The sequence below is a fragment of the Nelumbo lutea genome, chromosome 8, assembly GCF_056320005.1.
Source record: "Nelumbo lutea isolate HS-2025 chromosome 8, American lotus-T2T, whole genome shotgun sequence".
Taxonomy (NCBI): Eukaryota; Viridiplantae; Streptophyta; class Magnoliopsida; order Proteales; family Nelumbonaceae; genus Nelumbo; species Nelumbo lutea.
This window is the reverse complement of record NC_142691.1, coordinates 11,305,576-11,318,286: the sequence shown is the minus strand read 5'-3', so window position 1 is coordinate 11,318,286 and position 12,711 is coordinate 11,305,576. Positions and strand designations below refer to the sequence as shown.

The following is a 12,711-nucleotide window of genomic DNA, read 5'->3' as shown; positions in this document are numbered from 1 at the left end:
GTCCCCATTCTCTGTTTTGTTTCCCACGTTGTCTCCTTTTCCCCTTACTCCTAGAGTTTTTGGATGTGTGTGTTTTGTTCATAATCTTGGGCTTGGAATGGACACATTAGATGCTTGATCCACTAAGTGTATTTTCTCTGGCTATTCTAGGACTCAAAAAGGGTATAAGTGTTATAATCCTAGTTTTCGGCGTTCTTTTGTGTGTCCTAATGATGCATTCTTTGAGTTTGTTCCTTTCTTCTATGGGTCGGATGTTTCTTCTCTTCCGTTGTTGTCACTTCCTCTTCTAGTTCCAGCTGAGGACCCCGTTCCCCTTATTCCAGTTGTGACCAAGTCTTTGCCTCCAGTGCAACTACCTACGGAACGACCACCTATCTGGCAAGTGTATACACATCGTTATGCACTGGCTCCTCCTCCAACTTTGTCACCGTCGATAGATCCGACAGTTGTTTCCACCCCAGCCCCACCCCCCGTTTTTGACCTTGATCTCCCTATTGCTTTGCGGAAAGGTAAACATAGTTGCATTCTTCACCCCATTTCCAATTATGTTTCTGTATTTCACTTTTCGGCTTTCCATTGCCAGTTTGTTTCTATGTTATCCTCTGTCTCTATTCCAGGAAGCTTTCACTTCTCCAGGGTGGTGAGAAGCAATGGAAGAACTCTCGGCCCTGACTCGTACTCATACGTGGGACCTCACCACTCTTTTACCTGGTAAGCATGTTGTGGGCTGTAAGTGGGTATACACGATTAAATACTCACCTGATGGGGGTGTTGAACGGTTGAAAAACTCGGTTAGTTGCCAAAGTTTATTCATAGTTATATGGTATCGATTACATAGACACCTCTCCAGTTACCAAAATTGGGTCAGTTCGTGTTTTGATTTCTCTTGTTGCTATGCTTGATTGGCCCTTGTTTCAGCTTGAGATCAATAATGCTTTTTTACATGGTGATCTCCTTGAGGAAGTGTACATGGAGCAACCACCAAAGTTTGTTGCTCAGGGGGAGGGTGACAAGGTATGTAGACTTAAGAAGGCTATTTATGGACTTAAACAATCTCCCTGTGCATGGTTTGGGAAGTGGTGAAGAAGTTTGGAATGAAATAGTGTCAGGTTGACCATTCTGTATTTAGCTATGAATCCTATTGTAAGGCTTATTTAATTGTTACTTTATAGTACTTTATAGTTGCTGTTAGTTATTTTTTCTTTTTTCTTATTGGTTTGTTTCTATGGTGTGCCGCCAGGGGCATACTTGTAATTTCTATTCTTTTTTTTTTAAGTTAATATAAATAGTGAACTGGCGGCAACCAGAGATAGTTTTCTTTTTCTCTCAATCGTATCTCCCTTTCCTTCTCTTTCTCTCTCTCTTGTCTCCCACTCTCTATGAATGATTACATGGTATCAGAGCAAGTTTTTTGGGCTGTAAAAGAATTTCGGTCCCTCTTGTTTTGAACCTGCTTCGTTTTTTTTTTCCTTCTTTAAATTCTTGGACGTGGAAGACAGAGAAACCCTAGCAGATTACTGGCGACACCTCATGTGGGTTCTTCCTTGGTTGTAATATCAAGGAAACCCTACTCGAAGAAGGGCGATGTTGATAGAGACTCTTTCTTCTCTATTCAATGCTGTGAAGTCAATTTCTGGTTGGCACCTTCGTACAGGTGCTGGACAGGTGTGTTCTTGTTTTTGTTTTTTTTTTGGCCAATGGTGTGAATGCCTTATTCCTTGGTTCTATACATTCGTTTGGATGCTGGATTGTTAGACTGTATGGGCTGTAGTTGAACTGATAGTAACGTTTGCCTTGGCTGTGTTGGACTGATTTCCAGGCTAGTTTAATGACTGAACCATCATAGAGTTGATTTCAACAGTTTCTTGTTTTCTTCCTCACACCCCAGAAGTAAATTTCTTGAGGGTTGGTATTCTGCTTGTGGCTGTTGTGTAGTTGTGTGGGATTTGGATTGTTTCCCGCAGTATTCTATGGCAAATTATGAATCAACTCCATCGGGGGTTACACCGACCCACAACATAGCTGGTATGGGAGGTGAAAACATGATGTTTCCCATGCCAATTACCCCTTTAAATGGTCTAAACTACCTAGAGTGGGCTAAAAATGTAAAACTCTATGTAACGACAAGGGGAAAAGCTGGTTACATAAATGAAAGGGTGAAAGAACCCAAGGGTGAGATATCTGAACATGATAGGTGGGACCAAGAAAACAGTATGGTGATGTCTTGGCTCCTTGTAGCCATGGAACCTGATGTGAAGAACTTTATGTGGGCAGACACCGCTAGTGAGATCTGGGAACATGCCAAAACTACCTATTCTGAGCAAAGGCATTATGCCAAGGTTTACCAGTTACAAGCTGAATCTTCAACCTGTAAACAGGGAAACCGTAGTTTGTCTTCATATTATTCAGCCCTTACCTCCATATGGAAAGAATTGGATCATTATCAGGCTATAGAGTGGAAACATGATGATGATGCTAAGGCCTACAGGAAGCTGGTCTCTCAGCAACATGTGTTTGCCTTCTTGTTGGGACTGAACCCTGCCTATGAACCTCTGAGGGTTCAGATCCTAGGAAGCAAAGAGTTGCCGTCGGTTCACGAGGCATACTCCCTTGTTCAATCGGAAGAAAGTAGGCGGAGTGTGATGGTTACAGCTAAGGGGGAGCATCAAGTTGCTTTGGCTGCGATGAATAATAACTCCACGGGGAAGAAAAGTAACACTAAGAAGACTGATGATAAAGGTAAGTTGTTTTGTACCAACTGTTGGCGTTCACGGCATACACGTGACACATGTTGGGACATCCACAGGAAACTTAAGTGGGCAATGAAGAACCAAGAACAGGGTAAAGTTCAAGGTCAGAAGAAGATGAACACAACACAGAATGCAGCACATGTGGCAACTCAAGATACTCAGTTTTCCGGTACTACCTGGGACCACCTTAATAATTCTGACCCCCAAGGAAGATATAATGAATTCCTTCAGATGAAACACCCATGGAATCGAATGTTAAGTTGAGTAATGATGGAGGTGAGGAGTTTGAGGATCCGGGAAGGTACAGGAGGTTGGTGGGTAAGCTAAATTACCTAACCATCACTCGACCTAATATCTCATTTGTAGTCAGTGTAGTCAGTTAGTTTATTTAGAATCCTCGAATTCTACATTGGGAGGCAGTCGTAAGGATTGTGCGGTATTTGAAGGGAGCTCCAGGTTGTGGTTTGTTATATAAGAGTTGAGGAAGTCTTGAGATAGAGGGATACATAGATGTTGATTGGGCCGGTTCCATATCTGACAGAAGGTCCACTACAAGGTATTGCACTTTTCTTGGAAGGAACTTAGTGACATGGAAAAGTAAGAAGCAGTCAGTGGTAGCAAGAAGCAATGTGGAGGCTGAATATAGAGCCATGGCACACATAACATGTGAACTAGTGTGGTTGAAGCATCTCCTAGAGGAGATGGGATACTCGATTGACACTCCTATGAAGCTATATTGTGATAAGCAAGTTGCAATTCATATCTCCTCTAATTCAGTGTTTCATGAAAGGACAGAGCATATAGAAGTTGGTTGCCACTTTGTATGTGAGAAGGTGCTTAATGGAGTGATAAGTACAACATATGTGAACACCGGAAATCAATGGGCAAATCTGTTTACCAAAGGGTTGAATCGGGGAAGAGTGGACTACATATGTAACAAGTTGGGACTATATGACATATACTTACCAGCTTGATGGGGAGTGTAAGAGTCGGCTGTAAAAAGGTAGTATTTGACCTTTTATATAAAGTTATATGTTAAGTGTTTTGCTGATGTGGCTCTCACTTAAGTGAGTGCATAAGGGTAATTCTTGTTTAGTTAGAAAAGTATAAATAAAGAATGGCCGACTAGAGAAGATATGTTTTGTCTCTAGTTCGACTGGAACTATTCTTTCTCCTCTCCTCTCCTTCTTCTTCTCCTTCTTCTGATCTGAAATTGTACGGACACTATATCTGAATTTTATCATCCCTCAAGCCCCTTCTAAACCTGAAGTCCCAGTTAATCCCTGAAAGAGACAGGGTAGCAAATCTCGAAACAGGTTGTTTATAGTTCGACAAAGAGTAGAGGCTAGGAAGGACAAACTGAAGGGGGGTTTGAGCCAGCCAAAGGTCTTCCCAAAAAAAAAAAACCCTGGCCCCACTTCCCACATCATATCTAATGGAAACTCAATGTAATAATCATAATAGCAATTGTGTAATTTTCATTATATAGTGATTCATGTATTTAAAGCTAATAAGCCTGATTGAGTGTGCAGATTAGGCACAGTTTCTTTTAGAACCAATGTACTATTCCTCCCTATTTTCTTTTCCTCTTCTCTTCTCTGCAATTTTGCATCACAGATATATTACCAATTAACCAACAGGCTCAATTTTTTTTTTGTTTTTTGTTTTTTGTATTTTTTTTTGGTCGTTCGATTGGAATAGATTCAATGTTGTGGAACTTTAAAAGGTCATACAGATCTAGAAGAATGTATGGTTTAACTTTCGTTTCCTGAACCTTTGACTTTGCATCAGAATCAAAATATTTGATAGCCATTTACTTCTTTTTAGGTCACATGTGGGTTCACTGGTTCAGTTAGGTCACATGTGGTCTTATGTTTTTTCTTTTATCCTGAAATAATGTTCCTTAAATTTTATATGTTTTGATGCCTGCTATGCCCTTGCATCATCCTTAATATTCTAATGCCTATGATTTTGATGGATTGACTTAAGGGCCATTACCTAATGCTGATCCTGGCTATGTGAATTCTTGGATGGGTGGACTGATATGGTGTTACCTTTGCAAACTAGCTGCACTCAGACTCAAAAATGCATTTTCAACTTGGAAGCCTGAGATTTTAATTTCTAGAAGTTAAACCCTGTATCTTTCATACTGTAAGGTAAGCGAGGGATTAGATTTTGCTGACTATGCTGGGAGAGCTGTCATAATTACTGGCATACCTTTTGCCTTGAGGACTGATCCAAAGGTTTGATTTCCCATTTTCCACTATTCTTCTGTTGTAAAATAGGTTCTCCATTATAAAAAAAATTGCTCTTTTCTTTTCTTACATTTAAGAAATTTGTTTTGGCATAAAAAAGAACTTTATAGTCGTCCAATTTCTGTATTTTATGTGTTATTAGTTAACTATATTTGGCTTTTACAGCTAAGATGTCTTATTACCCTCTAAAATATGTTAGGCAATAAAATAGTTAAGAACACAAGTTGATGAAGGATATCCAATAAAGTCATTCCCAAGGGGCCCTCAAATTCAATAAGAACCCAATATGCAATCTAAGACAAATGAACTAATTACTTGTTAGTGCTATTTGGATTGTGAACCACATCGTTCTAGAGAAAGAGAAGAAATTCCAAGGGTTGACAACAGTTTCACTCTTAGGGAAATAATGTATTTCATTTTCTTCTTCTCTGTTGCAAATTATGCACACACTTTTCTATCCTGCAGTCTGATTACCTGTCTCATGTCCAGTGTCTAAAGATTGGATTCACTTGGTATGCTACTGATCCAAGTCAACTTAGGGGTGACATTTATTAAACTTTCATGCACCACCTAAGCTAAGCAAGCCCTGATCACACTAAAAGCTCAAAATTATTACTTACCTATCAAAAAAAAAAAAAGCTCAAAGGTATTTTTTTACTATTTTGTCTGGTATTTTGTCAGACATGTCATATCATATACAAATATATAAAACAAACAAAACTTAAAAATCACAAGTGTTTAGTGTTTTGGAAACCCAAGGATATGATACGATACGCCTGATATGGTATGTATCATATCGATACTTTGAACCTGGCTCCTATATAGTATATACATCTACGTGTACTTGTGTGTCCATCTCTTGTTCTGATTTTGCCACCTAAATGTTATTTGCTAGGTTCGTCTGAAACGTGAATACTTGGATCATCAGGCTCAATCACAAAAGAGAGATTTTAAGGTAATGTTGATATTTCTAGTTACAACAATTTGTACCTATGGTTCTGGATTTTTTTTTGGGCTTCTATCAATAATATGGTGGAATCCATATAAGTGGATACAGTTACCAAGGCACGGACCTACAATTTCTTTTAATAATGTGAAATCTAGCCAATTCTTAATATATTCACAAAGTTGTAGGTCTTGACTGGAGAGGAATGGTACTGTCAACAAGCATTACGTGCTGTGAATCAGGCTGTGGGACGTGTCATCCGTCATCGCCATGATTATGGAGCAATAATTTTCTGTGATGAAAGGTTTTGTTCATTATCCTTCTCTCAGAGTTTTCACTAGAATGAATGTATTATAGTTCAATTGAAAATAGGAAACTGTGAATAAAGTAAACGTTGATCTGGTCTCTCTCCCACAAAAAAGAAAAAAAAATGAAGGAAAAAGTTTGGAATCTAGTCATTGCACCTGTCTGGTGGACGTTCAAGAATATGTATATTTGTGAAATATCAATTCACCCCCTTTGCAGCCTATTGTTGCATGCTAATTTAGAAATTGGAACCTGTTATTTCTTCCTGAATATTCAGTGCAGATAACATAATCCACACCAGTTACATTAACAATAATATGTGTTAAAATAATTGTTTATGTTAGGTTTCTAAACAGTTTTGAAGGGTCTGATATTTTCTCACTAATTTGAATTGAGGGTGCTAGAAATCCATATAGATTTTTTGATAGATAACAGGATAATAACTTTTGTGACTTGAGATGTACAGCTTATTGCTGTTGTTGTTATTCTTATTGATATTATTTAGGGTAAATTATAGATCACCACCCTGTACTTTGGGGTAGTGACACTTAGTCCCCTGAACTTTCATTGGCAACAAAGACCCCCTGAACTTTCAGATTCCAACACCCCCCACCCCCTACCCCCCCTGTTAGCATTCCATCAGTTGCCTTGAAGCCCCAAACTACCCTTTACATCATTTTATAAGACCATTTTGCTTTTCCCTTATGTTATTTGTAAGACTGTCCTATAGTTGTTATTCTCTTTGATAAGAACCTAGGCCCTCAGAGCACTCGGGCAGCAACCCACGAAGCCCACACTGGCGTAGATCACCAGCCAAGCCCACCACTGAAGATAGTTCGAGCTGCACCGCCCATCAAGTTTGTCTACACTAGGAGGCCATGTCAATACTACTAACACGAGCCTCCCATGTGCATGCTTTGGATATTGATTTGCCAAGTAGTGTTTGCTATAAATATCTACTGAGAAAGGGACAAGGAAAATATCATTCTCTTCTTACCCTAATTCTCCTGGTTTCTTCTTCCTTCTTCTATTAACGTTCCATTTCAGAATGGTGGATAGCCACTATGAGTTCATAGTGATGCCCTGCGGTCTATGTAATGCCCCATCTACCTTCCAGAGATTAATGAATGACATCTTTAGACTCTTCTTGCGCTGGTTTGTTCTGGTGTTTTTTGACGACATCTTGGTGTATAGCCCCACTTGGCATGACCATCTAGAGCACTTGAGACAGACTGGCAGTACTAAGACAACACCAACTCCTAGCTAAGCCATCCAAATGTTCCTTCAGGCAACCCCGCATACAGTACTTGGGGCATATCATAGAGAAGGGGCTCAGGGAATTTTTGGGTTTGACCGGCTACTACCGCTGGTTTATAAAAGGGTGTGGGATATTGGCTGCTCCCTTAACCCAACTGTTGAAGAAGGGGGCCTTCCAATGGGACGAGGTGGCAGAATAAGCCTTTCAAAAACTGAAATAGGTAGTGATTACACCCCCACCCTCGCTCTACCCGACTTATCACTACCACACCTTTACTCGGCCTCCTTGGTTGCAAGGGATTATGTCACACAAAGGTTGGCAAGCTTCACGGCACGTCCAACTCCATTCTCACCAACTGGGACTCCCTATTCATGAGAAAATTTTGGGAAGCCTATTTCCAGGCACAGGGAGTCCAGATGTTGCATACCACAAGTTACCATCCCCAGACAGACGGGCAGTCTGAGGTGGTGATTTGCTGCTTTGAGACATATCTATGCTGTTTCATTGGGGACAGATCCAAGCAATGAGCCCAATAGCTGCCTTGGGCCGAATACTGGTATAATACATCTTTCCAGATTTTAGCCGGCACCATTCCCTTCCAAATTTTATATGGACAGGACCCCCCCAACAATACTCCCTTATGAGAAAGGGTCCACCATTGTGGCCAAAATTGAACACCAACTATTGTCCAGAGATGATGTCATCAGAACACTAAAAATACATCTACAGCAGGCCCAACAATGTATGAAAATACAGTATGATAGGGGACACAGGGAGCTGGAAATTGCAACAGGAGACTTGGTTTTTCTTATGCTCTAGCTGTACAGAGAAACGTCCTTGACTCAATGAGCTTGGTAGAAGCTGGCACCTTGATATTTTGGCCCATTCAAGGTGCTGGAGCGAGTGGGCCCAGTGGCCTATCGCCTGGATCTGCCATCAACTTCCAAGCTGCACCCGGTGTTCCATGTCAGCCTCCTCAAGCTCTGCATATCACCCACAACCCGAGTTAGCCCAACTCTACCTCAATTCTTAGAAGAGGGCACTCTGGTGTGCGAGCCCTTATCAATCATTGATTACCGCTAGAGCAAAGTGGGAAAGAAATTACTCAAACAAGCCTTAGTCACTTGGAAGAACCTACCGGCTGAGGATGCCACTTGGGAGGATTATAATAAGCTACAACAACGATACCCGAGTAGTGATTTAAAAGGCGTGCCTAGGTGCACAGGCGAGGCACATTTTAGGGTAGGCACCTCGCCTAGGTCCTAGGCACAACACTTTCAAAAGGCGCACGCCTGTGCGCTTTGTGCCTTGGCAAAGCTGTGTGCCTTTTGAAAATTGTACGATTTTTTGCTTTTTTTGAACCTAGTGGCTGGTCCAAGAACCCTCTATTTGCTAATGTTGTTCACTCATTCTTCTTAATAAAGTATCTTCTTAAAAGGCAATTAAAATTATAAAATCATTATTTTTTTTTGTGCGAGAATTAAGAATTTAAGGCCCTAACATGGACTTGTTTGGGCTTGCCTCAAGGGACGTGGCACAAAGGAGACTCATAGAATTAGGAACATAATATGTTTTACATCACATTAGCTACTTGAAGTAATGCAGTTGACGAGAAAAGAGATTGTCGGCTTTACATGCTTGAAAATGTTTTATATGTTTGATTTTATTTTTAAATTTTCATTTGAATATGCTTTACAAGTTATGTTTATGTATTTTAATTTTAGATAATAGGTTTTTTAAACCTTTACTTTTAAAATTTAAGTTTATATTTCTTATTAATATTATGTTTAATACTTTTCATTTTTTGTTTTTTTTTTGAATTTTCTGACATTTTTAGCATTTTTTTGGTATTTTTGTGCCTTGCTTCAAAAAGGCATGTGCCTTGCGCCTCATGCGCAAATTGGCCCTTGCGCCTTGCGCTTCTAAAACACTGACCTGGAGTTTATTTCTGACCTTGAGGATAAGGTCACTCGTGAGGGGGACGGAATTGATAAGAACCCAGGCCCTCAGAGCACTCGGGCAGCAGCCCAGCCCATGAAGCCCACACTGGCATAGAGCACCAGCCAAGCCCACCATTGAAGATAGTTTGAGCTGCCCCGCCCATCAAGTTTGTCTACACTAGGAGGCCACGCTAGCATAACTAACTCGAGCCTCCCATGTGCACGCTTTGGATCGTGATTTGCTGAGTAGTATTAGCTATAAATATCTACTGAGAATACCTAGTGAGGGAGGAGGAAAATATCATTCTCTTCTTACCCTAATTCCCCTGGTTTCTTCTTCCTTCTCCTTCTTCTACTACTGTTCCATTTAGGAAGAAGAGCTCCCTCGAAGAAGCTCATTTAGTTCTGGTTACTAGTAGTCTGTCACTCTTCCTCTCAACAGAGCTGTTCTTAGAATGAATAGAGTGGTTAAAGAAGTCCTTAATAACGAAAATGAATGGTGCACTTTGTCAACAGCTTGAGTGGTTCATCCATCAAAGCCTTCCGACAATAAACGTGCCTTAAGCCATCAATGTCTTCAAGTATTTAACTTCAAAATTTTGGTTCTTATTGATGTTTATAAAATATGAACATTATTATTAATATTTTGATATATTTATGTTCATTTGAATACATGTTTCAAAGCCTTCAACCATTAAAACACATTTATGCAGGAATTACAGAAAAATAAGAGAATATATAAAATGCAGAAAAGTTCAGAGAATATGTAAAAACATAATATATAAAAAAAGGAAATTGTAGAAAATTGATAAAATACCTCAAAAAAAAAAAAAACAGACCTCAATTTCAGTGGTTTTCCAGAATATAGCTATATTCCTTCCTCACATAGGCGTTGCCTGTTTTAAATAGCTCTTGGATTCCTCACTCTTAAAATCAATTGTATCTTAGCTTGTTTTCTCTTTCTTTTAGTTCTATTTCTTTGACCCTTCTTTAATGTAATGGTGTGTCTCCATAATCAGTTGTCTATATTGAAACTTGGATGCAAGTTCATGACAACAAAAAGAATGTGGCAACTTTTGTACACCTGTTGCAATGGCATAAGACATCCAGTGACCCACAAGTGTTCACCAGCAGTAGGAATTCATTCCCCAGATCACTAGGTGTACTACTTGCCACTTGCTTGGAGAACGAATATCTTGATTGATAGATCAGCTCCAAATCCCCATAACATCTGAGGATTCTGAGCCTTGCAGATGATTCTTCTTGGAGCGGCAAGGGAGATTGATCACCAAGCCCATAGGCTCTGCTTAACTCTTGATTCTTGCATCTTCCATCCCACATAATACCTTCACTTCAATACAGGCAAGACCACTGCATTCAGATCCTATAGGCTTTAACTATTTAAAATGTTGAGCAGAATCAAGAGAAGCTGGTAGCCCTGGATTAGAGCGCATAAGAAATGATAATCCCTTCATCGATAGCATCTACACCTCATTATCAACTGTGCAGAACCAAATATATGCTCCACCTCTTATGAAATGGAACCCTTTGCTATTGTTGTGGCAAATTCTAGATATTTAAAGCCAGTACATTCCCTCTTGGAGTTACCCTGAATTCAAGCAGGGGTCTAAAGTAACGGATTAGCTGCTGGCGGGATGGTTTTTCTCTGGTGAGTCAGCAATGGTTTCTCTCATCTTCATAATTGCTTTCACCTGGTAATGGGATTTTCTTGTTTTCAACCTTCATTGTATCTTTTTCTAATTATTGGTTCTTGCAGTCTCGCTAGCATAGTTTTCAAGGCACCAAGGCGAGGCTAGGCGACAGGGGGGGCACTTTGTCGCCTAGGCGATGGATTTTTTATGTTAAAAATAGATCCTAGGGTAGTTCCCTAGGTACCATAACCATATTTCTTTAATAATTATTCATAATTTTCAAAAGAAAAGTATAAAGTTCATATTAAAGTATAGAAAATCAACATATTTATGAGAAGAAAAGAAGGAAAATAGAAATCAAAAAATATAGGGGCTGAACCCTTATTTTTGTTATAGGAAAAGAAGAAAAGAAAAAGTATCGGTAGTAGTAGAAGAAGAAGAAGTAGAAGAATATATAGAAGAAGAGAATGTGCTGATTAAATAAAATTTTAAGTTCTTCCTTATTGGTTCAGGTTTTGAAGTCTTTGAGGGTTCGATACAGCATTTAGCAATTTGTGTTGATTAAACCCTAATAAATAAGAAAATAATAAAAATAAATTAGAATATAAACTCACAAAATGATTATTTTAGTTTAATAATGTCTATTTTATAATTATAATCTCAAAAGAATAAACAAAAAAGTATTTTATAGTAGAGAGTAAAAAAGTGCTTGGCGATTACGTGAGACGAGCCTCAAGGGGCACCTTGTCACCTAGGCATTGCCTTGACAACTATGCTCGCCAGGTATCCAAATGAGTCTGAGAAGCTAATTTTGGTATCAAAATCAAACCTATAGATAAACCAAATAATTTTCTTCTTGGCAGGATGGTTTTTCTATGGGTGAGATGGGATGGTTTCTTTCTTCTTTGGCAAGACAATAGAGTTTGTTTGAATAGGGTATACTTAGCGCTTACCTAATGTTGTCATTTTCAATTTTTTTTCTCACCCCATTGAATCTCAAATGGGCAATTTGGTAATATTATCTTTTTTGTTACCCTCATTAAGGAGTTAACATGATGGGGGCAAAGTGTTGGAATTTGAAAGTTTGGGGGGGGTATTGTCACTACCCCCAAAGTACAAGGTGGTAATTAGTGTCTAGGTGAGGTGCCCCCAAAATGTTCTGAGTAGGGGTGAGCAAAAAAATAAAAAAACCTGAAAAACTGAACCGATTGAAAAAACCAACCAAAACCGAACCAAAAAATCGGTTAACCGAATCGGTCGGATTGGTTTTGGTTTTGGTGTTTTTAAAAAACCGAAGATACCAGTTCGGTATCGATTAACCAAAATACAAAACTAGCGGTTAACGGTTAATCGAACCGACTGGTATACATATATTTCTATATATTTTATATATATTTATGTATATTATATATGTATTATATATATTTTTATAATATATATTATAAAACTAAGAAAACCAAAAAACTAACAAACCGAACCGTTCAACTGGTTGGTTTCGGTTACTGATTTTCCAAAAATCGGTACTATCGGTTTGGTTAAAAAAAAGGCCCACTATTCGGTTAATCGAATCGTGAGCACCCCTTGTCCTGAGGCATTGACAGCAA

At 39.1% G+C, this 12,711-nt stretch overlaps 1 protein-coding gene across 4 annotated transcripts in view; it reads left to right on the top strand.

Annotated features, from left to right (window-relative positions):
• LOC148842716 (RAD3-like DNA-binding helicase protein) overlaps positions 1 to 12,711 on the top strand; it is a 56,903-nt gene that overhangs the window by 19,803 nt on the left and 24,389 nt on the right. For all 4 annotated transcript variants that reach the window (XM_088960132.1, XM_088960131.1, XM_088960129.1 and 1 more), the window contains exons 15-17: positions 4,907 to 4,993; positions 5,901 to 5,960; positions 6,140 to 6,255. In XM_088960132.1, coding sequence (XP_088816258.1) covers positions 4,907 to 4,993; positions 5,901 to 5,960; positions 6,140 to 6,255 — 263 coding nt within the window. The remainder of the gene's footprint in view (positions 1 to 4,906; positions 4,994 to 5,900; positions 5,961 to 6,139; positions 6,256 to 12,711) is intronic.